Source organism: Armigeres subalbatus, chromosome 2 (genome assembly GCF_024139115.2).
Source record: "Armigeres subalbatus isolate Guangzhou_Male chromosome 2, GZ_Asu_2, whole genome shotgun sequence".
Classification (NCBI taxonomy): domain Eukaryota; kingdom Metazoa; phylum Arthropoda; class Insecta; order Diptera; family Culicidae; genus Armigeres; species Armigeres subalbatus.
Genome location: NC_085140.1, coordinates 462,337,536 through 462,361,791, shown reverse-complemented (window position 1 = coordinate 462,361,791; position 24,256 = coordinate 462,337,536). Strand labels below are relative to the sequence as shown.

Here is a 24,256-nt window from a genome sequence, read left to right as displayed (position 1 = left end):
TAAGCAAACGTCAAGCTCGAGCAAATCCGATGCCCACGCCACGAGTGATCGATTGGCCAATTAATGATTATTTAAATTGACCAGTAAATCAGTGAACGATGATAATTTCACGAGTGTTATGTCTGTTTTTGCGAGACATTTTGCATATAATTTTGCACATCGACGCCTCTTATACTTTTCCTATAAACTACATGTGGCCAAAAGCATTTCGACACTAACTGTGCTACAAAACTCCTCTACCAGGGCGGCTGAAGTGTCCGCAGCTAATGCAACGTACACACCAGTCAAGCAGTTTGGCGAACATCCCAAGTAACATTTCAAGTTTTATTCCACTCTTGAATTGGTTTTCACGATCAAATTATAAGAACTAACAATAAAACCCGTTATTACACGACAACCATCTGATGACCTCTATAAGAGTAAGGTATGACCAAGTGGCCCTCTCTAGATGACCACTTTAAATATCTTATAAGCGTATTTGGAAACCCCTTTTAAACCAACCGCAGAAAAGGGAATTTGGCTGCGGCAGCTGTCAAAAATATTGGTTTGAAAAAAAGGGAAACAAAATTACGGAAAAATAATAACAAAATGGACTGATGATGCAAATTATGATGAGCATATAAACACAATAATATTTATTCAACTTTGTTTTGCAATATACTGTCGTTAAAAATAGTTGCGCTTTCAATTTTATGGTGAAAGCTAGGTAAAGAATAAGACTCTATACCACGCGCCGGCAAAATAATGTTGTTTAGTGCAATAAATTAAAATCAATTATAATACCAACATCGCAAATATCCACTTAATCTGTAGATTTTTCATCCTGATATATTTCAAATTTAAACAATTTACTAGGAGAAGTGTTCTACGCGACGAAAATATTATCTAATTATGGATTTCAGCGATAAATTTCACTGACTTGACAGTGCCTCATTTTTTCCAATATGGCCATCATGAAATCCGATCAGAAAAATGTTGCTCTTATTTTACACCCTTATAAACTCTTTGCAATGCAAATAGGGTTTCTTACCCCATTCCCGGCCTAACATGCATTCGACTGCATTATTTAATTGATATTTATGACAGGAAGCATTTTTCCTCAATTTCGTGGGCCGTGCAATACTGCAATGGGGTTCACTTCTGCTTAAAATAGCTTTTCTTGGTAAACATCGTTTGAAAAGGCTTTTATTTGATTTAAATAAACGATGTCCAGCACTAATTTCAGTCATAGCGATTTCAAATCCGGCCCACTTCCAAACTAGTTCCCGGCCTAAGCAAAATTTCGCTCAATCTCTCAACATCTTACTCTCATTCTCTCTCGGGACGGTAGAAAATGCGACGTAAACAAAAATATGCACGTTCAACGTCGACATGATGCCAGATGTTATTATTTATAATAATTTTTATTTGGTTGAAAAGATATATTCGCTCATTCAAATTACTTCCAAACGCTTAAAAACTATATTTTTTTCACTTTTTGTAATCGAGAGAATTATAAATAACATGATAGCGTCAACGTATTAGATAGTTTTACTATGAACGATGAAGGATTTTTTTCATACTAAAAAAAATCCTGGCCTTTTGGCAGCACGGTGCGGCTAGAAGTTCTTATGCCGAGGTGAATTTTTGTTTGGTTTGAGGATACATTTTCAAATGTATTCTAATATGTTTATATTAGTTCTTGTGAAACGAACAACTAGAAAAGATGAAAGTGCGTGAGTTTAGAATTATTGTGTGGTGATTAACAGCTTCAACCAATGATTGTATCGAGTACTGTGGCGATTTCCAGGTAGGTGTTTATATGAAAATACTATTTTGCAAAAGTGAAAAGATTCACTTCGGCTCAGTGGTGCAGCAACGGAGAGCGAATGTTCGAAATCTACATTTTTGTTTTCTATAAATGGACCAATTAGGAGTGAAAAAAATGGTAAAAAAATATTGAGTATTGTGCGAGACAAACGGGAGACTTTTTTTAAATTATCAATCATAAACCTACGGCTTCCAAAAAGTATAAATCTTTAGTTTTCTGTGCAGTGAGCCGGGAATCGGGTCCATAGGCCCAAGTAGTGATTTACCCTATCCTTATTGCGGTTATTCATTTGACCACATTACGACTAAAAATTGTGGCTTTTATCGAGCTTTGAAAATATGACTTATTGCGCTCTTCATAACAACCGTAGAGCAGCTCATAAAATCAAATGGCATTTGACGTTTGAAGCTTTTTCAGTAGATTTATGAGAGGTTTATTGATAGTAATAAGAGTGCCAATAAAACTGAGCAACTAGCCATGGTGATTGCTATAATAAATCCGCTATAAGAATTAAATAAATCCAACAAGCTTGGGAATTGTTACTTGGGATTGACTCCACCCCCAAGAAAACGCTTCGGTTGCTGCTTTGTTGGAACGTGTGTGAAGTTGTTCGAACAACCATTTGACAGTTGGCAGCTCGGTTGGAAAAAATTAAAACGTTTTGATTTTGGTTTGAGTTGTCGGGGGTGGAGTCAAGGTTCGCCGAACATGTTTGAACATTTGTATTGAAGTTGCACGTTTGAACATTTGTATTGAGTTGCATGTTTGAACATTTGTATTGAAGTTGAAGTTTTTTGATGGTTGGTGCTCAAGTTGGCGCTTCGGTCGTTCGTGTGTGATATTGTTGGTCGAATGAATTGATTGCTCGTGTCGCTGTTGGTAAAACTTGAAGGATGTTTGAATAAACGAGAGGTGGAGTAAATGTTGGTCAAACTGCTTGACCGTGTGTACGTTCCATAATGGGCAGGTTAACTTGGACTGAAGGTATCTTACTACCAACATGTCGCCACCTTTAGCAGACCACTTATACTGTATGAGACTTACTGGCCCCTTAGCGACAATGACAATGAATATACTGCGGGATAACAACAGGTATATTAAGTATGTGAACCTATTCTTCTGCTAAGTGGTTCCAAGTTGACCAAGATAGTGGACAATAGCATAGAATATATTTTTCAGGTCAGATGGAATTGGTTACTGCAAAGGGAGTTGATTTTAGTGAGTCTAGTGTAGTCCATTCCGCCTTACACTATATGAGTATCACTTCATTCAGGTGTCTGGTTGCAGATTTCCTTTCTTCAATCATATCCTCAATTACATCAATCATAATCATTATAGATTCGTCCTTATCTTGGTGTCTTTCACATTCCTATAAAGTTAAATTAAATAATTAAAAAATATCCATGGGACAGCAGGTACGACAACGGTACGCAGTTTTCGTCAGCACAGTTCGCAACATTTTGTAAGAAGAATGATATTCAACATTTCCGAATTTCTCCGTACCACCCACAATCAAACGGGCAAGCCGAACGCTTCGTTGGTACATTTAAAACAGCGTTGCTCAAGATCGACGAGGGGGAAGATCTCTCCGAATCACTCCAGATTTTTCTTCAAGCCTACAGATCAACCCCTAGCCGCGTATTGGAGGGCAAAACACCATCTCAGTTAATGTTTGGAAGAAATATTCGGACAGTGTTAAGCTTTCTGCAACCACGGCGACTAGTTTCTCCATCCATCAACCACCAACAGAACGAGCAGTGTAGAATGGCGTTGGCGTAAAACATCCAAATACGACACAAGGATTTTTTTTTCATGCAAAAACTTCTATGTTTCGCCACAGATAACAGATATTTAGGCTGGTATACCATAGATTTTCAATAAAATTTGTTCTAGCTTAAATATCTGTTATCTGTGGTTTCGCTTAGCGATTAACCCTACGTATTTCTTTTTTTATGTGTCTTTATTAAGGAGACTTTCAGCCCTATTGTTATGATCTACTAGTAGTTAGATCGCCAATCTATTATTATATTAGTCTCTATAACTTTGTCCTACCTGTTATGATCAATGTACCTTGATACGATGAAATAAAACGTCATTCTGTTATAGTCGGTCGAAGAGAAAACACGCTGTTTTTACTGTACTCTCCAAAAACACGACAGTTGGCGACGAGTCGGATGGGATACAACCCATTGAAGGGAGGAACGCTAGCGCTACGAGCCGATCAGTTCGCAATTCTGTTCGACAAATGCGGAAGACGAAAGAGGTTATGATTTGCTGCTACTAATACAAAGAAGGTGTGGACTGATGTGAAATCATTGCTGCTTCTACCAATACTACGTGAAAACATCTCTGCTGTTTGCTACCATAGACGGGAAGAGTGTCGTGCTATTTGCACTTGCGAAGAACGAGGTTGACTGCTGAAGTTTTGTGAAAGTTTTGCTGGTGTACTGCTGCTGAGAGAGAAGACTACAGAAAATTTCGGATTCGGATGACGATACTGCCCCTGCTGTGCCACCCACCTTCGCGTTCGAACCATACGAAAAACATAAATCGAAATGGTGCCGCTGGGTAAAGCGCCTCGAGAGTGCGATGCAAATTTTCGGTGTGCCGGATGCCAATAAGAAGAATATGTTGCTGTACTATATGGGATCGGATACATATAACCTGCTTTGCGATCATCTTTCTCCTACCGAGCCGGAAACAAAATCGTACGACGAAATTGTGGCTACGCTGGACAACTATTTTGATCCAGAACCACTGGAGATGGTTGAACTATGGAGATTCCGGTCCACAAATCAACGTGAAGGAGAAACTATTCCGGAATTTATCACCGCCCTACAACGAGAAGCGAAACATTGCAAGTTCGGGACCTATCTTACGAAAGCTTTACGGAATCAATTAGTATTCGGAGTGCGGAATCAGCGGATTCGAACGCGGCTGATCGAAGAGCGAGATTTGACATTTGAGAAAGCCAATGAAATTTCTTTGTCGATGGAGGCATCAGGTGAAGGAGCCGATGTGATTAACCGACGGATGCAGGACGGAAATCTGATGGACGTAAGGAAATCGAAACGACACGCTTCTTCAAACCAGATAACCGCTGGTACTGCTGACGTAAAGGTAACTAATACTACTAACAGATCTTGTTTTAGGTGTGGAAGTGAGACACATTTGGCTAATGTTTGTGTTCATAGAAATACAGTTTGCAGTTACTGCAAAAAGAAAGGACACTTGAAGCGTGTTTGTCTCAGTTTTACATCTAATAATGCCCCTGCAGTGAAACGAAATGTGATTGCAAACAAGTATCCGAAGTTCAATACCAATATGGTCGAAGAACATGAACAGGATGAGTACTCTGATAACATTGAAGTAAATGAAATCTGCATGATCGATGTATGTTATGTCGTTTTCGTTTTTGAGGTGTAGCGACACCGTTTAGTGCAGCATTTGCACGGCAAAACGAACGTTTTGAGTGCAGTTAGGTTTGTTTGTTATGCATACCTGTTGGATACCAAAAAAAAAACAATAACAACGTGAGAAACTTGAAAACAAACTACACTACACGGCACACTCTGATTTTTTCTGGTGCTACACTGCTTGTTTCAGTGCAAGAAAAATGCTACACTGGTGTAGCACGAAAATCAAAAACGAACATTTTCGGTGCAAAAGTGTAGCACGAGTGTAGCTACACCGCAAAAACGAAAACGACATTAGTTAGAGGGGGGACATGACAATTCGCTGTCAAAGATTTTCCTTGAACTTAAACTCAATGATGTGCCAATTGAATTTGAGGTTGACAGTGGCTCGCCGGTGTCGTTGATGAGTCTTGGTGATAAAATCAAATGTTTTCATGATCTCCCACTTCAGGAGACATCTATGGAGCTTCGCAGTTACTGTGGGAATGTAATCGAAGTTCGTCGAAATTAATTTATTGGCTTTTTTCGGTGATAATATCACCGAAAAAAGCCAATAAATTAATTTCGATAAAGTCACGCGGTGATCAAAGCTTTCCTAATTATGTAATCGAAGTGTATGGAACGGTTTCAGTTGATGTTTCGTACAAAGGAACAAATAAGTCTATGCGGTTGTTCGTCGTTAGTACAGATCGACACCCTCTTCTTGGGCGCGAGTGGATGCGATCGTTGCAATTGAGTTGGAATGATATCATGGGTACATCTGTCTCCAATGTCAATAATGTTGAACGTTCTCCTTTCCCCAGTGCTTTAAATTTGTTGTTGGATGAGTTTTCTTCGGTTTTCAGTGAATCAATTGGTAAGATAACAGGAGTTGAAGCTTCCATTACTATGAAAGAAAACTGTAAGCCTGTGTTTCTTAAAGCTCGTCCATTACCCTTTGCTATTCACGACGTCGTTGAGCGGGAGATAAACGATATGGTGCAATCAGGAGTGCTAGTTAAAGTCAATCACAGCAACTGGGGCACACCTGTGGTTCCTGTTATGAAGTCTGGAAATAAAGTGCGTCTGTGCGGCGATTATAAGCTAACGGTAAATAAAAACCTGTTAGTCGACGAGCATCCTTTACCCACAATCGACGAACTTTTTTCAAATATGGCTGGAGGAGAGAAATTTTCAAAATTAGATTTAGCGCAAACGTATTTGCAATTGGGCGTTCGCGAAGAGGACCAACAAGTGCTTACCCTCAACACGCATCTAGGTTTGTTTCAACCTACTAGGCTGATGTATGGTGTGGCGTCTGCGCCTGCTATATTTCAACGCGAAATATCCCAAATACTACAAGGTATTCCTGGAGTCTCGGTTTTTTTGGATGACGTCAAAGTTACTGGTCCTGATGCTGCTACCCACCTGGAACGTCTGCGGGAGGTTTTACGTAGATTCAACGAGCATAACATGCGGGTGAACGTTTCTAAATGTGAATTCTTTGTGGACACTATTGAATATTGTGGATATGCCGTTGACCGTCGCGGTATTCACAAAACGAAGCAAAAAGTAGCTGCCATTCAGGAAATGCCTCATCCTGAAAATCGTGAACAAGTTCGTGCCTTTCTCGGACTTGTAAACTACTATGGGAGGTTCTTGCCGAATCTTAGCACTCGGATATATCCTATCAATAATCTGTTAAAAGATAAGACACCGTTTATTTGGGATAACAAATGCGAATTGGCTTTCAACTGGGTCAAAGCGGAGATGCAATCAGATCGTGTTCTGGTACACTATGATACAACGCTTCCTCTCGTGCTAGCAACCGATGCATCACCGTATGGGGTTGGGGCCGTCCTAAGTCACATCTACCCTGACGGAAATGAGCATCCAATTCAGTACGCTTCCCAAACGTTGAACACTACACAACAGAACTACACTCAGGTCGACAAAGAGGCTTACGCGATTATATACGGCGTAAAAAAATTCCACCAATATTTGTTTGGTCGGAAATTTGTACTTGTTACGGATAACAAACCGGTTACCCAGATTTTCTCACCAGATAAAGGTCTTCCAACGCTGTCTGCATTACGCATGCAACACTACGCAGTTTTTCTAGAGTCGTTTGATTTTGAAATTCGATACCGGCCGTCCAAACATCATGCTAAGCCGATGGAATGTCTCGTTTATCGATTTCAGTAGTCGTCAATAATAAAATGGTAGAAGAAGTTGATGTGTTGGAACTCGAACAGATAGAAACTTTACCCATAAATATAGAGGAGTTGGAAGAACACACTAGCAACGATAAAAGCGTAAAGAACCTACTTCAAGGGTTGAAATCCGGAAGATGCGTGGAGGGTCGTGACAGATTCGGCATCGATCAAACCGAATTTACACTACAAAGCGGCTGTTTGATGAAAGGAATTCGAGTGTATATTCCAGAAACACTTCGGACGCGGGTTTTGCAAGAGCTGCACTTCGGACAATTCGGAGTTTCTCGCATGAAGTCTCTCGCTAGGTCTTATTGCTGGTGGGAAACCGTTGATCGGGACATCATGGATATGGCCCGCGATTGCCCGGATTGCGCAAGAACAAGAACTGACCCAGCGAGAGTTCCTGTACATTGTTGGGAGCGACCATCAGGGCCATTTCAACGGATTCACGCGGATTTTGCCGGGCCGTTTATGGGTTGTTTTTTTCTGATTATTGTTGATGCATACAGTAAATGGCCAGAGGTGAAAATAATCCCAGATATAGATATTTCAACAGATACTACTATCAACCGTTTGCGAGAATTTTTTGCCACATTCGGTTTACCGTCCGTTCTTGTCACGGATAGAGGATCCCAGTTTACATCCGATATGTTCCAGATGTTCTTGAAAAGAAACGGAATCTTCCATAAAATGGGTGCTCCATACCACCCAGCAACAAACGGACAAGCTGAGAGATATGTCCAAACGTTCAAAGACAAGATCAAAACCTTGCGTTGTTCTCGCTCAGAAATCTCAACGGAATTACAGAATATCTTGATGGCATACAGGCGAACTGTTCACCCTTCAACCGGTCGCAGTCCGTCTATGTTAGTGTTCGGTAGGCAGATCAGGTCACGCATTGATTTGATGATTCCGACGAAAGGAGATGGATCTTCTACCCGTGGGGAAGAGATAGCAGTTCGTTCATTCGAGGTAAACGATAGGGTGGCGGCAAGAGACTTTATATCTGCGGAAAAATGGCGTTTTGGTGTTGTGACCGAGCGCGTTGGTAAGTTACACTATATGGTCGAGCTTGATGACGGAAGGTTGCGGAAGCGGCATGTTGATCAGCTTCGAATAGGTCCCTTAGTCAAAACTTGTTTGATGGTTTACCTAAGCGTACACGTAAAAAAATTTAATGTTGTTTATTATTAATATTTCTAATACTTTTTTGCCAAAGCAGGTGCTTAATGACATGTATAAGAAAAAACTTATACATCGCATTAGTCACATACATTCGGAAACTTATACTTTTCATTAACTTATGAATGTTATTAGCTTTTTGATACGGGACTATTGATTAGGTGGCATAATGAAGAGTATAAGTATTTTCGAATGGTTTTTTGCCATAACATATAAGGTTATTTTTTTACGTGTAGTTCCGCGTATGAAAACGTACCGCTGGTACAAAACCGAAATGCTATTGAGCACTCAAGTGAAACTTCGCTTTCCACACCCCATATGCCCTTAGCTGGTCCAGTTCCATCTAGTGAAATCCCTCAAAGCCCTATCACCAAGATAAATCACGACAACCCGGTTTTGGAAGAGCCTAGACTAGTAACAGACACTGCTGGCCAAGAAACAAGAAAATCAACCAGAGTAAGGAAGCCACCAAACAGGCTCAATCTGTAATGATGTCACTAACTCACTAACATGTACTGTATGTTTAAGACTATGTATCTGTTTAAGAACAGTTGTTAGGGAGGAAGAGATGTTATGATCTACTAGTAGTTAGATCGCCAATCTATTATTATATTAGTCTCTATAACTTTGTCCCACCTGTTATGATCAATGTACCTTGATACGACGAAATAAAACGTCATTCTGTTATAGTCGGTCGAAGAGAAAACACGCTGTTTTTACTGTACTCTCCAAAACACGACACCTATGCTCGTATTCTTCTTTGGATCTTCTTTGTATCCTCTCAGAAGGCATTAAAACGAATTCCAGCTGCTTATGGTTGCTGTACGAAAACGTCTTTTTCGGACGGGAAGACAAACACTGGCAAGTTACTGTTTAACGAAACGCACACTTTATTAACACTTCATATCACTTGATACACTTTACTCATTACAAACGTACTGAACATCGCTAATAGAGGTAATAAACCATAGAGGACGATTGTCGCTGCGGTTCCCTTTGTTATCGTTCCCAAACATGTTGGGTACCTATCTGTCAAAACGTACTCATTTTTCCTTCGTTGACATTTAGTGCCCTATCTTCGCCAGCAAAAAATGTTTCGCCAGTGACGACAGCGACAATCTTCCTCTATAGTTTATTACCTCTATTACATCGCTTCACGTTACGCGAGGTAAAAATATAACTGAAACCATACGCGCAACGCGCGCATATTTATAGACGAATCCAAGTAAAAATAAGAAGAAGACACACGACGGTGTTAACTTTGACAGATCCTACATCTCAGCATAGGGAGATCATTTTAAAATGCTTATAATAAATTCTAGACAAAATGTAATTAAAATCTGATTGATGTGCGGTACGGAAAAAGTTCTGAATTACATATCTCAAAGCTTATCTCAATTTTTTGAATATTTTCCAAAAATGTATCTATCATACAGTTCGGAACTTTTTCCGTATCATACATCAATCAGATTTTAATTACATTTTGTCTAGAATTTATTATAAGCATTTTAAAATGATCTCCCTATGCTGAGCTGTAGGATCTGTCAAAGTTAACACCGTCGTGTGTCTTCTTCTTATTTTTACTAGGATTCGTCTATATCTCCACGCTTCATGTTCCAGAAGCACATGGAATGTTCTGGCACAGCGTAGCACATTCTAGGCGTGCATGATGATGATGATGATGACGATGATGACGATGATGATGATGATGATGATGGCGATGATGATGGTAGTCCATACTCATCTCGCCTTCTATGCTCTCTCATCGCTGATTGTTGCCGATGTGCACTGTGTATGCCGTTGTTGGTGCTATTTACAATCGAGGAGCCCGAACGCCGATAGCGCGAAGTCATGAATTAATTCCCTTTCTTTCTAAACAGTTGCAAATCGGCTATTCCGATCACTTTTTCTAAAAAAAGTAATTAATTTTGAAACATTGAAATAATTAAACAACGAAAAATATTACATACCAATATTGAAATAAATAAACAGCATTTATTAATTTATATCTGAGTGAATAGTGAGCTCTGATTGCGAAAGTAAATCGCGTGAAGAGTTTGTACTTAGTGTTTGGTAAAGCATGAATTATAGGCAACTCATTGAAGTATTTAGAGCTCACAAGAAACGTCAGGTAGATCGCGTTGAAAACGCTTTAGAATATATCTGCCAAAGCTTCGCTGTGGATGAATAAAAAAAGAGTCAACTCCATACAAAATTGAAAAATCTGCATTTGAAATTTGAAAAAAGGCAAAACTTATTTTGACTCATATAATGAGGAATGGCTTGACACAGAATTTGAATTAGAAGAATTTTATCATGCTGATCCAAAACCAGTGGCTTCAACATCTCGTGGAAGGTCATCAAACTTTTTGAACGAAGAAGAATTGAATCATTTGTTTGAGAAACTGCATAAGTCCATTTTACACTATTTCGAGAAAACAACAGTACTCCACAATTGCTCTTCAAAGTACGTGGACATATGTAGTTTCTCAAACAAAAAGAAAAAAAATTAATACATTCCCGAACAAAATTTTTTTTTTGCGTTTTTTGCCAGAATACGTATTTTTGGACGAGCATTCAGAATATATAAAAATCTCATTTTGGCCAAAAATGTTACATATGCAGTTTCTCAAACAAACGGTTCAATTAATGACGAGCTTAAGACACTCCAAATGCTATGACAAGCCTAGAGGTATTATTTTTTTCAAGAAATATTTGTACATTTTTTAATAACTGTTTTGTTTTTTTTAAATATTCTAGGAGTTCGAAGAAGGATGTACACCAGAGATAGGAACACTTATTGATGGAATATCTCCATTACATGTGTTTTCGCGTCGACCTTTCGCACTACTTTTCGTCACTGGTACTGGCAACGGTTTACTACCGGCAATGGTTCACGGCTGCAGAATCACGGTTTCGAATAAGAACACTGGAATAACGATTTGGATGGAGTATATTTCACTTTGATCACGATTTGATAACTGATTTTACATTGGCATCTGGGACAATATTTATACCGTTTCCCTTCCCATGGACTCATATGGCATCATTTTGTCTCTATTGATTCTTTTCATTGCATGTCGTATTCAGTTTGAGGTGATTTTCAATATTGTTTGTCCCTAAATTATTTGAATTTTTGTACATAAGGAACTATAAAGGTTGACGAGTCATCTTCTTAGGCGTACGATCTGTGTATATATTAACTCTTCTTTCTACATTCCTATCTCCGTTTCATTTCTTGCATGCAACTTTTGATTGTTCACAGCGGTACGTAATAGTGTATAAGTGAGTGGTAACTCATAACTGACTACTACTACTGTACGTGTATGTCTAACGAGATCAAAACAATTGATTCGGTGCAGATTGATTCGGTAAGTAATTAATTTGTTATTTGATTTCTACTTATTACTATTCATGTTTATGTTTCTATTTCAGTTCAATATGATGACTCCGGCCGGAACATGCCGCCCACCAAAATTTATGTTTTAATTTTCAGGACTTACTGGTAACTTGCTCAGATTATGGATGGACTGGACAATCTCGCCGGTTGATGTTTTTATGGTTGCTAATCTGGGGTTTCCGTCAGGTGCTTGATGCAGACGAAGAATTCTTCCGATGATCCACTGATTTATTGGTAATTTCGAATGTTTCACCAGCACCAGATCATTTTCGTGCACCAGGTTGGTCATTCGATGCCATTTGCCTTTTATTTGAAGCTCTGGGATGTATTCCTTGCTCCAGCGATCCCAGAAATGTTGACGCAGATCGTGAATGTAGCGAAATCTTACATCGTACGGTTCGTCGGAGCTTGGTTGGTAATCTTGATCGTTGATTGCTGTTATGGGTCTCCCAATCAAGAAATGTCCCGGAGTAAGTGGTTGCAAATCGTTTGGGTCGTTTGAAGCTGGTGAAATGGGACGTGAATTGAGAATTCCCTCAATCTCAGTGAGCAACGTAGCAAACTCTTCGAATGTGAGACGAGCATTTCGTGACACGATGTTGAGATGATGTTTTGCTGATTTCACTGCTGCTTCCCATAGTCCTCCCATATGCGGCGAGCCAGGTGGGTTGAAGTGCCATTGCGTTCCACCCGTTGATAGCAAATTTGCCACCCGATTGTTGTGTTCGGATGAATTTATCTTCCGATACCAGTTGCGCATTTCGTTGACAGCGCCAGTGAAATTGGTGCCATTGTCACTGTACATGTGTCCGCAATGCCCTCTTCTAGCTAGAAATCGCCGCATAGCTGCTAAGAAAGCCCTGGTGGAGAGTTTTGAAACCGCTTCAATGTGGACTGCCTTAGTTACAAAGCATACAAAGATGGCAATGTAGCCTTTCGTTGTTGGTGAGCCTCTACATCTTCTCTCAACTAACGTGATTGGTCCCGCATAGTCCACTCCACAGTGGTAGAATGGTGGTGCTTGAGTTAGCCGTTGTTGTGGAAGTTGTCCCATGATCTGCTGTAGCATGCCACGATTTGGATTGTTCCTGTGACATGGGATGCACCTCCAAACTGTGTTCCTCGCCAACTTTCTGCCTTGTGGAACCCAGTATAAGGACCTGACGGAAGCAAGTAACGAGGTTGGTCCCAAATGATGGTTGCGGATGTGTTCATGTTGGAATATTAAGGTTGCTAGTCTGCTTTCCGCCGGGATGATTAACGGATGTTTCGCATTATATTCCAAATCAGATCTGGCGAGTCGGCCGCCCACCCTGAGGAGAGAGCTTTCGATAAATGGACTTAAAGCAAGAATCTTGCTTCGGTGTGGTAATTGTAGTCCCTTTTCCAGTGCCGTTATTTCCGCAGCATAGGCTTGGTGCTGCGTATACCGGACTAAGAGATTTCGCGCTGATAATACTTCTGCTACTGATAGAGGCCCAGTAATCCGTTGACTGCGTTCGAGTTGACAGTTTTCTCCGAATCGGATTATCCACGCTGTCACCCGGATTAGCTTGTAGTATGACGAAAATCGGTTAGCCAAATCATCGATCACGTCACTGGTCGTCATAATATATGCGAGGATCGGCTGCTGACGTCGAACTTCGTTGTCAACAATTTCTCGTTCCTTTGCGGTAATATTCGGCAAGATTAGAGTGTCGGTGATAACCTTCCAGTCTGGTCCATGCCACCAAAGTTTAGACGTTGCTAGTACGCATGGTGCTACTCCGTGCGTGAGAAGATCGGCTGGGTTCACCTTTGTTGGTACATGTCTCCAATCCGATTCTGGGATGACTAAGTTGATTGCAGCTACCCGGTTGGCTACAAATATTTTCCACCGAGCAGAGTCCCCGGCGATCCATGCTAGTGTGGTTGTTGAGTCGCTATGCCCTATTGTTCGATGGATTGGAATTCGAAGTGATGCTTTCATGGCCTTGACTAATTCAGCCAACAACGCTGCTGCACAAAGCTCCAATCGAGGAAGAGACGGCTTGTTTATTGGTGCCACCCGAGACTTCGAGCCGAGCAGACACGAGCTGTAGTTGCCGTTCACGTCAATGGCAATGAGATAGACAGCTGCACCGTAGACTTCAAGCGAAGCATCGCAGAAGCCATGAAGCTGATACTGCACTGGGTCGCTGATGCCGATGCAGCGACGAGGTATCCTGATTCGCCAGACGTCTTGTAGGTGCATTAAATACGTTCGCCACCGGTGGTTGAACTGGTTCGGCAACGGCTCCGACCAATCGACTTGGATCTTCCACAGTTCCTGCATCAGCATTTTTGCTATGACGACTACAGGACCAATCAGTCCAAGTGGGTCGAAAATTTTGGCAATAGTGGAGAGTACCTCACGTTTTGTGAAATACTCCTTGATGGGGTCGCACGCTGCCTTAAAGGTGAGGAGATCTTCCCGATACTGCCACTGAATGCCAAGGGTCTTGATGGTGTCTTGACAGTCGACTGTGTGGACAGGATTCACTGCCTGGTCTTCTGGAGGTATCTCTGCCAGCACTTCCTTGTCGTTGGAGGCCCATTTTCGGATGACAAAACCTCCTCGTTGCAGCATGGCGGAAACTTGACGGCGCTTCTCGATCGCTTCTTCGCGTGTGGCAGCACCGACGTAAAAGTCTTCAATCGCATCCTTTGCTAGCGGAAACTCGTGACCTTCATCCTCTGCTAGCTGGTTCAATGTTCTGGTGGCTAGATACGGCGCACAAGACATGCCAAATGTAACGGTGTTGATTCCGTATTCAGCCAGCGGTTGTCCTGGCTCCTGCCACAGCATTCGGATGAGCTTGCTGTCGTCTTCGGTTACACGTATCTGCAGATACATCTTTTCAATGTCTCCCGTAATCACAACGGCGTGCAAACGGAAGTTGATGAGCAGGTTGTAAAGCGTGTCCTGCACGATGGGACCGGTTGCCAACAGATCGTTGAGTGACAGGCCGTTTGATGATTTTTGTGCAGCGTTGACCACTACACGAAGCTTCGTTGTGCTGCTGTCTGCTTTGGTGACTCCGTGGTGTGCCACATAGATGATCTTCGGATGATCTGGATCCGGGGGAATCCTTGAGATGTGGTTGGCTGCCAAGAAAGCTTCCATGTACTTATGGTAAAGACCGTATTTCTCCGGATCTCTTTGTAGCTGCCTTTGCATCGCAGTGAATTGGGCCAATACAGCGTAACCGGTTTCCGATTGCCGCTGGGTTTAGTACGAAGGAAGCTTCACCACATAGCGTCCAGTTGCATCACGGACTGTAGTTTGGGTGTAGTGTTCCTCGCAAAACTTCTCCTCTTTCGTCAGGTGCTTGCTTGGTTTGAAATCTTCGATCTCCCAGAATTTTGCGACTAATTTGCTTAGCGATGGTTCTTCAGAGTCGATGCTGGACACAAAGCACATTGGTCCCTTCTGAGCGGAGATGGTTGACTCGAAGAATCCGGCTACCACCCAACCTAGGGCGGTCTCTTGAATGATTGGCTTGCTTGGTCCTAGTGACACGCGTTCCGATCGAAGCAGGTCGTAGAAAACGCTGGCTCCAATCAGCAAATCGATATCGCCGGAATATTGAACCTTTCGTCCGCCAACGGTCTGCCAGGATGCAGTTCCCAGTCAGAAATGTCGGCAAATTGGTGCGGAATAGGATCCGCAATCTTGGATAAAACTGCACAGTCGATTCGGATGTTGTAGTCGGAAATTCGTGATTTCAGGTCTACCCTGACGGCTTCGGTAATCTTGGTCATTAATCCGGAAATTCCTTTAAGCGGCAAGTTTATTCTGTGTGTCTTCAACCCCAGCTTCTTCAAGAGATTTGCCGTGACGAAGTTTGCTTGCGACGCAGAATCTAATAGAGCACGGGCGGGGATCTGTTGACCATTTGCGTCGACAAGAACGACAACGGCGGTGGCGAGAAATACTGAGGTAAAACAATCGTTGTACGAGAGTTGACTGGTGACTCCGAATGAGAGCTGACTGCCCTGTGGCGGGATAGATACTAGCGGCGGTCCTTCATGGAGAAGAGTGTGATGTCGTTTCTTGCACTTACGGCAGTCTCCAGCAGTGCAGGGATTTTTGCCGTGGGACGCACAGAGGCAATTCTTGCACAGGCCTAGCTGGTTGACCAAACGAATCCGTTCAGCAACCGGGATTTCTTGGAAACGTTTGCAATAGTATAACCTGTGCGGGCCTTCGTTGCAGACGGAGCACTTTGTGGGAGTCTTCGGTTCTTCGTGGGTGCTGACGAAGCTTGAGCTCCGCGGTTGCGGCTTAGCGGAATGCTTCAGCGTTGGCTTTGAGGTCGGAGTTTGAGCCGTTTCCAACGAATAGGTTCGTTGCTCGAGAAACTCCAGAAATTCCTCCAGCTTAGGAGGCGTCTGCTTTGAAGCGATCTTATCCGACCACTGCTGTCGGGTTTCGGAATCTACCTTAGCCAAGAGAAGGTAAATTAACCAGCAGTCTCGATCTTCACGTTCAATCGCTTGCAACGCCCGCTTGACGTCTTCAGCCGTTTCGTTAAGTTTGCCCAGGCCGTTCACCGAAAGAATAACGGTGCTCGGAATTTCGCAGAACCGTTGAATATGATGATTAACGATCAGGTCTTTCCGATCGAAGCGCTTTTTCAGAATGTCCAAGGCTCCGGCGTAGGCATTATCTTCGACCTTGATGTACTTCAAGAGGGCGGCTGCTCTTCCCGTAGTGTACGTTTTCAGGTAGAACAGCCTTTGTGCGTTCGTCAGTCGCGGATTGTTGTGCACGGAGCTGACGAACAGGTCGTAGAAGGAATTCCACTCTCCGTAGTCTCCCGAAAAGGTAGGGAGGATTCCCTTCGGAAGGTGTAGCTCGGGGGGAACTAGCGTAGCATTCGATTCCGGGCTGGCAACCGAATTTGAAACTCCTGGCGATGATCCCGGCAGATTGTCTCGATTAGCGGTCACTCGTATAAACTGCGTGATGGTGGCTTTTAGCGAGATATACCGCTTTTCGAGCTCGGCTTCAGAATCCAGGTGGTTTTCGATGGCCTCGGCATCCTCACAGAGGCCGATAATGGAAATTTGCAGGTCTCGAAAGTCTTGCCAAAGAAGATGCAAGTTATCGAGCTCAGCGTTGAGTTCGTCGATGGAAACCGTGTCCGTTTTGAGCTTGCTCACTCGTGTCGTGGACCGCTTCAACTTTCCTTCCACTGCGGAGCGTCGCAGCACTAGCTGTTCCATGGTGAATGTCGAAGGCATCCTGTCTACAGCGCCAAATGTTTTCGCGTCGACCTTTCGCACTACTTTTCGTCACTGGTACTGGCAACGGTTTACTACCGGCAATGGTTCACGGCTGCAGAATCACGGTTTCGAATAAGAACACTGGAATAACGATTTGGATGGAGTATATTTCACTTTGATCACGATTTGATAACTGATTTTACATTGGCATCTGGGACAATATTTATACCGTTTCCCTTCCCATGGACTCATATGGCATCATTTTGTCTCTATTGATTCTTTTCATTGCATGTCGTATTCAGTTTGAGGTGATTTTCAATATTTTTTTGTCCCTAAATTATTTGAATTTTTGTACATAAGGAACTATAAAGGTTGACGAGTCATCTTCTTAGGCGTACGATCTGTGTATATATTAACTCTTCTTTCTACATTCCTATCTCCGTTTCATTTCTTGCATGCAACTTTTGATTGTTCACAGCGGTACGTAATAGTGTATAAGTGAGTGGTAACTCATAACTGACTACTACTACTGTACGTGTATGTCTAACGAGATCAAAACAAAATGCTGCAGATGGTGCAGATTGATTCGGTAAGTAATTAATTTGTTATTTGATTTCTACTTATTACTATTCATGTTTATGTTTCTATTTCAGTTCAATATGATGACTCCGGCCGGAACAACATGCATGGATGCGATTTTTCGAGTGCCTTCTACACATATCTTACCGAAGGATTTTAAAAAAGTGGCAGATATCACGTTACTTTGAGAGGATGAAGGCTACATCAGACTGAAAAGCGATGCTAAACGGATTGGACTAGTCATCAACACGTCGAAGACGAAGTACATGATAGGAAGAGGCTCAAGAGAGGTCAATGTAAGCCACCCACCCATTACGAGTTTCTATCGGTGGTGACGGAATCGAGGTGGTTGAAAAAATCGTGTGCTTGGGCTCACTGGTGAACGCCAATAACGATACCAGCAGAGAAATTCGGAGACGCATCATGGCAGGAAATCGTTCGTACTTTGGACTCCGCAAAACACTCCGATCGAATAGAGTTCGCCGCCGTACCAAACTAACTATCTACAAAACGCTTATTAGACCGGTAGTTCTCTACGGGCACGAGACCTGGACGATGCTCGTCCGTTCGAAAGGAAAGTGCTGCGTACCATCTATGGTGGGGTGCAGATGGCGGACGGTACGTGGAGGAGGCGAATAAACCACGAGTTACATAAGCTGTTGAGAGAACAAATTATTTGCGTGAATATTTTCCCCGTGTCACAAACAAAAATGAATTAACACTGTTTGCTGTTTTTTTGGAGTAAACAAAAACACGTGTGTCCGATAAATAACAACATGATAAAACAATTATGTACAAAGATATTTTGAATGTATTGGTGTGTACGCTAAAAATTCAAAGCAAAACGAAGTTGCGGCAGAGTCTAAAAAGTGATGCAACGGGCAATTAATAAATAAAAGATATTAAAGGAAGCGTACCTGAAAAGAAAACAACTTATACAGACAAGGCATTATGATTGCTTTAACACTTTATTGTGAGGGTCGATCAACCAAGGCAATGTGGAGCAGATTATAGCAGGTTATAGCTATAGCTAGAAGTGTATGAGCACTAGAGAAAGGGAAAAAATATCTTAATAACGACGGAACGGACAAACCGATTGAAAAGAAAAATCCAATATTGATTCAGTCGTAAGTTTTTCAATTCACGAAACGAACATTTATTTGTAACTTTGCGGTACAATGATGCCACTGATACAACATCTACAATGACTGATTTTAAAAACAACTTAAGCACTATTACACTAAGCTAAAATTTCACTTTAGAACATTTTTTTTTTGACGCACGATCTATCGTTTTCAAAACTATGTTGAAGTTTTATGGTTCCCTTCGGTTCACTAGCAGCAAAAGCACGCTCAAAACCTTTTTCACTTGCACTCCTACATCTGTGGTTCAGTTCCTAGCACTTCAAATCCTTCGATATCAAAAATATATCTCATATTTTCTATTTGTGAGCTCTCTTGGCAGAGAAAGTTTTTTCATTAATCTGTAGGTAATACTTGAGTGCAACTGTGAGTTCCCTTAACACGATATGCTAGATACTGTTTGTTTTCTTAAAATGGACGAAGCTTGTGGTTTTGCATTAGTGGTAAAGTGAAATCATATGCAATTGGTAAAACTTATTCAAGAAGTAAAACTGTGGAATTGCAAAGAGATTCTCAATGACTTCGCGCTGCTGACAAACAAAACATATGGCCTTTTGAGCTCCACATTCATCTTTTTCTAACTACTTTCGCTTTACGTAAGGCTTCTCTCATTTCAATTTCCTTTGATTCTGTCTCTATCACATTAATTTTCCTTGAACCGAAGTGCAGATTAAAACATCGCTTAACATAAAATGACACATCATTCCATCTAAAAGACATCGTAAACTTCTAAGGGAGTGCTACAAACTAGGCTGTCCTTCGACAAAGATTTACAGATTTACAAGTATTAATAATGGAAACAAGCATCCACGTGGTTCGCTTCTACTGGTTCCACTACTCTGACCACGCTGAACGAATTCCTAATTAGCGGGGACTGGGCCGAGCGCGTACACTTTGGCATGTTTGTGGCTTTGTTCTTCGCTCACTGGAAAACGGCGGCTCTTTGTTGGAACTGCTGCCGTCGAATAATTCGTTCCTCCTCCATGCGCCGTTTCTCCTCTTGCTCTTGCCTGCAAACACAACGCAGAAAGACAATCAATATCCGAAGGAACGTGATTGAAAATTTAATTAGGGCGAGGTGCGAACCTGATTTCGTCGTGAAACTTATTCGTCCTCAGCTGTTGTTCGATTTTGGCTTCGAAGAAGTTCTTTGCACCGTTCACACCGACTTCGTCGACGTTGATCTCCGTGAGGCGAGCCAACTGGCCGAGGCCGGAGTCGCTCTCCAGTTCACCGGCGCGAGCTTTTCTGTAAATTGTAAAAAAAACGCCGTTTTAATCATGGGACCGGATTTTTTTTTATTTTCCAAGAACTTCGAGAATGCTAATAAAAACACTCAAAGTTAAAAAGCAGACCAAGTTCCGAAGATAAAAATAATTGCTTTTTTTCATCCTTTATTTAAGTGATTTTTTTATTTTAAAATTAAGTAAGTAATTGCTATGCGAGCAACACACTTGTCATAGACGAGCTTCTGTGACTTATGTGCGACCAAATCCAGTCGCATTTAAGTAATGTAATGTAACGCAGCCGATCTTCATGTTATTAATTAATCATTAATTTCATTAGGTAATTGTTAAGTAGTGAATAAACGTTAATTGATTTTTTCACTGAGTAACTTAGTCACTAACCTGTAAATGAGAAGGAATTCTCGGAATGAAATTTTCCCGTCCTTGTCCTCGTCGACTTCAGCGATCATTCCCTTCAGACCGAGGTGCGTCTGTGGGGCACCCAGCTTCTCCATCATGATCTTAAGCTCGGGCAGGTCCAGGAAGCCATCGTTTCCGACATCATATCTGTGACGAGAAAATTGAAAAAAAAAAGTTTGTTTAGTATACCGATAAAAGTAGGTCGCCACGATGAGTCACTGTCAATCCTCACAAATGATTTGCCGCGCGTTTTTTTTACCATGTCGCGCTGGATGACACATTGTTTGCCACCTGCTAATTATGATATTTGGCAAAGAGAAAGTTGTGCAAACATGTTGTTCTGTTTTCTGTGGCTTAGCCGCTAATTAAATATTTTGTGTGAAAGTTCATGCTCAGCTGCTTCAAAATATGTTGTGCGTATTAATACTATTGCAATTCAATGCAACAGAATTTTCAACGTAACAAAGATAACTCTGGTTATGAACAAATGTTGTAACGTGAGCGATATTTTGTTCGAATATCATTTAAGAATCAAACCATGCTCATATAATTAATTTGCCTTTATTGCCAGGGTGTTTACTACTTGAAAAAAAAAAACCTGGGAAACCTGGAATTATCAGGAAATTTCTGACACAATCAGAGAAAATTTTAAACATAAACCACCCTTACCAAAAATAATCATACTATTAGGGTAGGATGGAGCAAGATGGGTCGCCTAAAACTAAAACATTTTAATTTAACTTTTTCAACTTGGATCTAAAAAAATATGTATGCCAAGGATAAGAAATAACGAAAATTTCACTTTTCATTTTATTTTGCGTCATTAGTAAAAGTCTATTTTTCTATCAATCAAAAAATGCCGGGGTAAGATGGGTCAAACATTGGAGCAAAATGAGTCTGTTCGGGAGTTGCCTCACCCATTCCTACGTATGTCACTGATAACGTGTAGAAATTCTCCCATCACCTTTCTAGCATCTCTTAGAGAATAAAGAGTAAGACAATTCGGCTTTTTTACTGTTAATGACGTCACTAGGACGAACATCTAAGGATTGACAATTATTTAGGAAATCAGTAAGCTCTGGCTTATCATGGAGGAAAGTTGAGTAGAACTATTACAAATTTTAATGTGTTCAATGTTATATGTTCATGATCCTGTAAATATATGGCGTTTTAAGCAATGATCATTGGCGTAACTAATGAAAAATTCTAGGGGGGGCTAACTTTTTTTTAACTTTTCTAATTTAACACTCATAAGACAGAAAGTTTACCATTTTTGTTCGATTCAACTGATGTATATTGTTGGTCTACCAGATATCAATGGACGACTTAAATATTTCAAATGATGTTCATCGACGATCAGCTCTGTTTCAAAAATCTAGAAATCTTGTAGGATTCCCAAAATCCTTGATCCTGATTTTCAAAGGATTTTTTTATTTGCTTCGAACCTAGAATACATTATAAATTAAATATTAGTTAGTTAAACTCTTTTCGCCAGCTTTCAATTCAAAGGCCTGACAATTCCTACGAGCTTTCAAACGGCGATCTGACCACAACAAACTAACCATTTCACACATTTTCACTTGTTTCATTGCTGCAGCGACAATATGAGTTTAGAGAATTAAATAGTATGCAGAGTTTTAAAAATCCATCCGAAAGAATACAAAGTTCTTTCTTATTAAACTTTTAGTAACCTCTACTTGAAATCTAAGAGTTTTACCGAACCCTTCTCAAGAATCCTACAGTGATAATTAAAATGCGCTGCAGCCTTTAGGATTGGTATTAGTTAGGAAGGTTAAGATCATATGCTCGATTTAGATAACAATTACTCATAAAACCCTGGAAAAACTTGAAAATCTCAAGGAATTGTCCATTATCCATTAAATACTAATACTAATAAATAATATATTTTTTAATTCACTTGTTGATTTGGTATTTCATAAGTTATAACGTGTTTGAAGGGTCCAGATTTTGTCGTGAGCAAGCCTTATAACAATTGCTCGAAGTTCAAAAAATTGAGCGAATAAATTCAACTCTCTGTAGTGTTTCGAAGAGAGGGATTGGATAATGAAGACAATCCTTTCTCTGCATCTACCCCCGTATATAATCTGTGGACTAGATATGTACAATACTTATACAATGTAACAAATTTTCTAGGGGGGGCTAGCCAAATCCTAGGTGGGGCTATAGCCCCCCCTAGCCCCCCTGTAGTTACGCCAATGGCAATGATGTATCTGTAATTACGTGTTTAAATAAATGTGTAACTATCGAACAATGTGTGATAAATTGTGCATGCAACCAAGTAACGAGAAGCCTGGAATTGCGTGATCCCTGGAATTATTCACGATTGCGGCAGTGCTATCAATCTACCCCTATCTATGTTGGGAAGGGTCCGGTAAACCAACAGAGTCCCCTTTCAATTCAACAATTAATACTGTTTCTATTCACAATATTAAATTACACACAAATAGATAGATTTATTGCCAATGATTTTATTGATTAAAAAAAGATTTTTAAGCTTTTGATGAAAACATGTCTGAAATTTCTTATGACAAGCTGTTCGTGTATTGCTTTCTTAAGGCCAAAAATTATACATTTTCAATTAACAAATTAACGCTATTATGTTCGAAGAAAACCTCAAAATGATTAAATTAGCAACGAAAAAAAAAATATTAACTATGCCATTCAGTATGTGCTGACCCATGTTACCCCATTTGCTAGGCCATTTTAGATTGTCTAATTCTCGATCAAATTCATTTATTTCAAAGCAATCAGTACAGCATCACCTAAATTACATATAAGACTTTCACTATATTACTAAAAATGTTCAAAAACGGCTCTGACCCATCTCACCCCGTGGCCAATCTTGCCCCACCTTACCCTACACTTGTATTGAAAATGGATCTTTGCTTCTATCTATGAACAGAAAACGTTTTGCGATCTTCAAAGTAATTCCTGGAGAAATCTAAGAAGTAATTCGGGAAAACAATTAGGCTTAGGGATTGCTTTGTAGATTGTTTTGACAATTCCCCCAGAATGTATGGAGTAGAGTGGGGCAAGAGTGCGCGTGGGGTAAGAGTACGTTTTCGATTTTTTGAAGTAATAAAATAGATAAACTAGCAGCACTGCATCAGTTTGACAGGTATTCTGGCCAACTTTTAGCATGTGTAGTTGTAAACGATTTGAATAAACAACAAGGGAGATATGGAGTTAGATAATTTTTTGGTCATTTTGCTAAAAATATTTGTTTTTTCGCAACTAGTATTTCATTACCATATATACGTTCAATCAGGTGAACATTATACCATTTCGATAACCTATTGTATATAGGTACTTTATGGTACTTTACTTTATGGTACAGTACTTTATGGTGCAGAACACCAATTCGGTTGGTTTTCCAAGAAGTCAAAACCATTACTTGAATATTTTTTGGGACTGTGAGGTAAAAGTACGCAATATTTTTTGCACTGGGTAACATAAAGGAAGAGTATATGAATCATCGACACTGATTTGATATGCAGAAGCTCGCTTCATAAGGGCCACATGATCGATTGAAAACTAAGTGCGTACTCTTGCCCCACTCTAAATAAAATATAAATATAATTAGGCTGACCAGATCATTTCGGAGAAAAACGGGAC

At 40.8% G+C, this 24,256-nt stretch overlaps 3 protein-coding genes across 3 annotated transcripts in view; all 3 read right to left on the bottom strand.

Annotated features, from left to right (window-relative positions):
* Positions 1-12,088: 12,088 nt before the first annotated feature.
* On the bottom strand, positions 12,089-15,202 carry LOC134210525 (uncharacterized). The gene has a single exon (XM_062686563.1). The coding sequence runs from the start codon at positions 15,200-15,202 to the stop codon at positions 12,089-12,091; it is 3,114 nt and encodes a 1,037-aa protein (XP_062542547.1).
* Positions 15,203-15,253: 51 nt separating this feature from the next.
* Positions 15,254-17,271, bottom strand: LOC134210524 (uncharacterized). The gene is made up of 2 exons (XM_062686562.1): positions 15,760-17,271; positions 15,254-15,634 (listed from the first exon to the last, which is right to left on the bottom strand). The coding sequence occupies exons 1-2, from the start codon at positions 17,269-17,271 to the stop codon at positions 15,254-15,256; spliced, it is 1,893 nt and encodes a 630-aa protein (XP_062542546.1).
* A 1,677-nt stretch (positions 17,272-18,948) lies between these two features.
* Positions 18,949-24,256, bottom strand: part of LOC134213877 (EF-hand domain-containing protein D2 homolog) — a 56,959-nt gene continuing 51,651 nt past the window's right edge. Inside the window, exons 2-4 of the mRNA XM_062693317.1 lie at positions 20,603-20,767; positions 20,061-20,222; positions 18,949-19,984 (exon numbers count right to left, since the gene is read on the bottom strand). Of these exons, the coding sequence (XP_062549301.1) occupies positions 19,897-19,984; positions 20,061-20,222; positions 20,603-20,767 (415 nt within the window). The 3' untranslated portion in view covers positions 18,949-19,896. The remainder of the gene's footprint in view (positions 19,985-20,060; positions 20,223-20,602; positions 20,768-24,256) is intronic.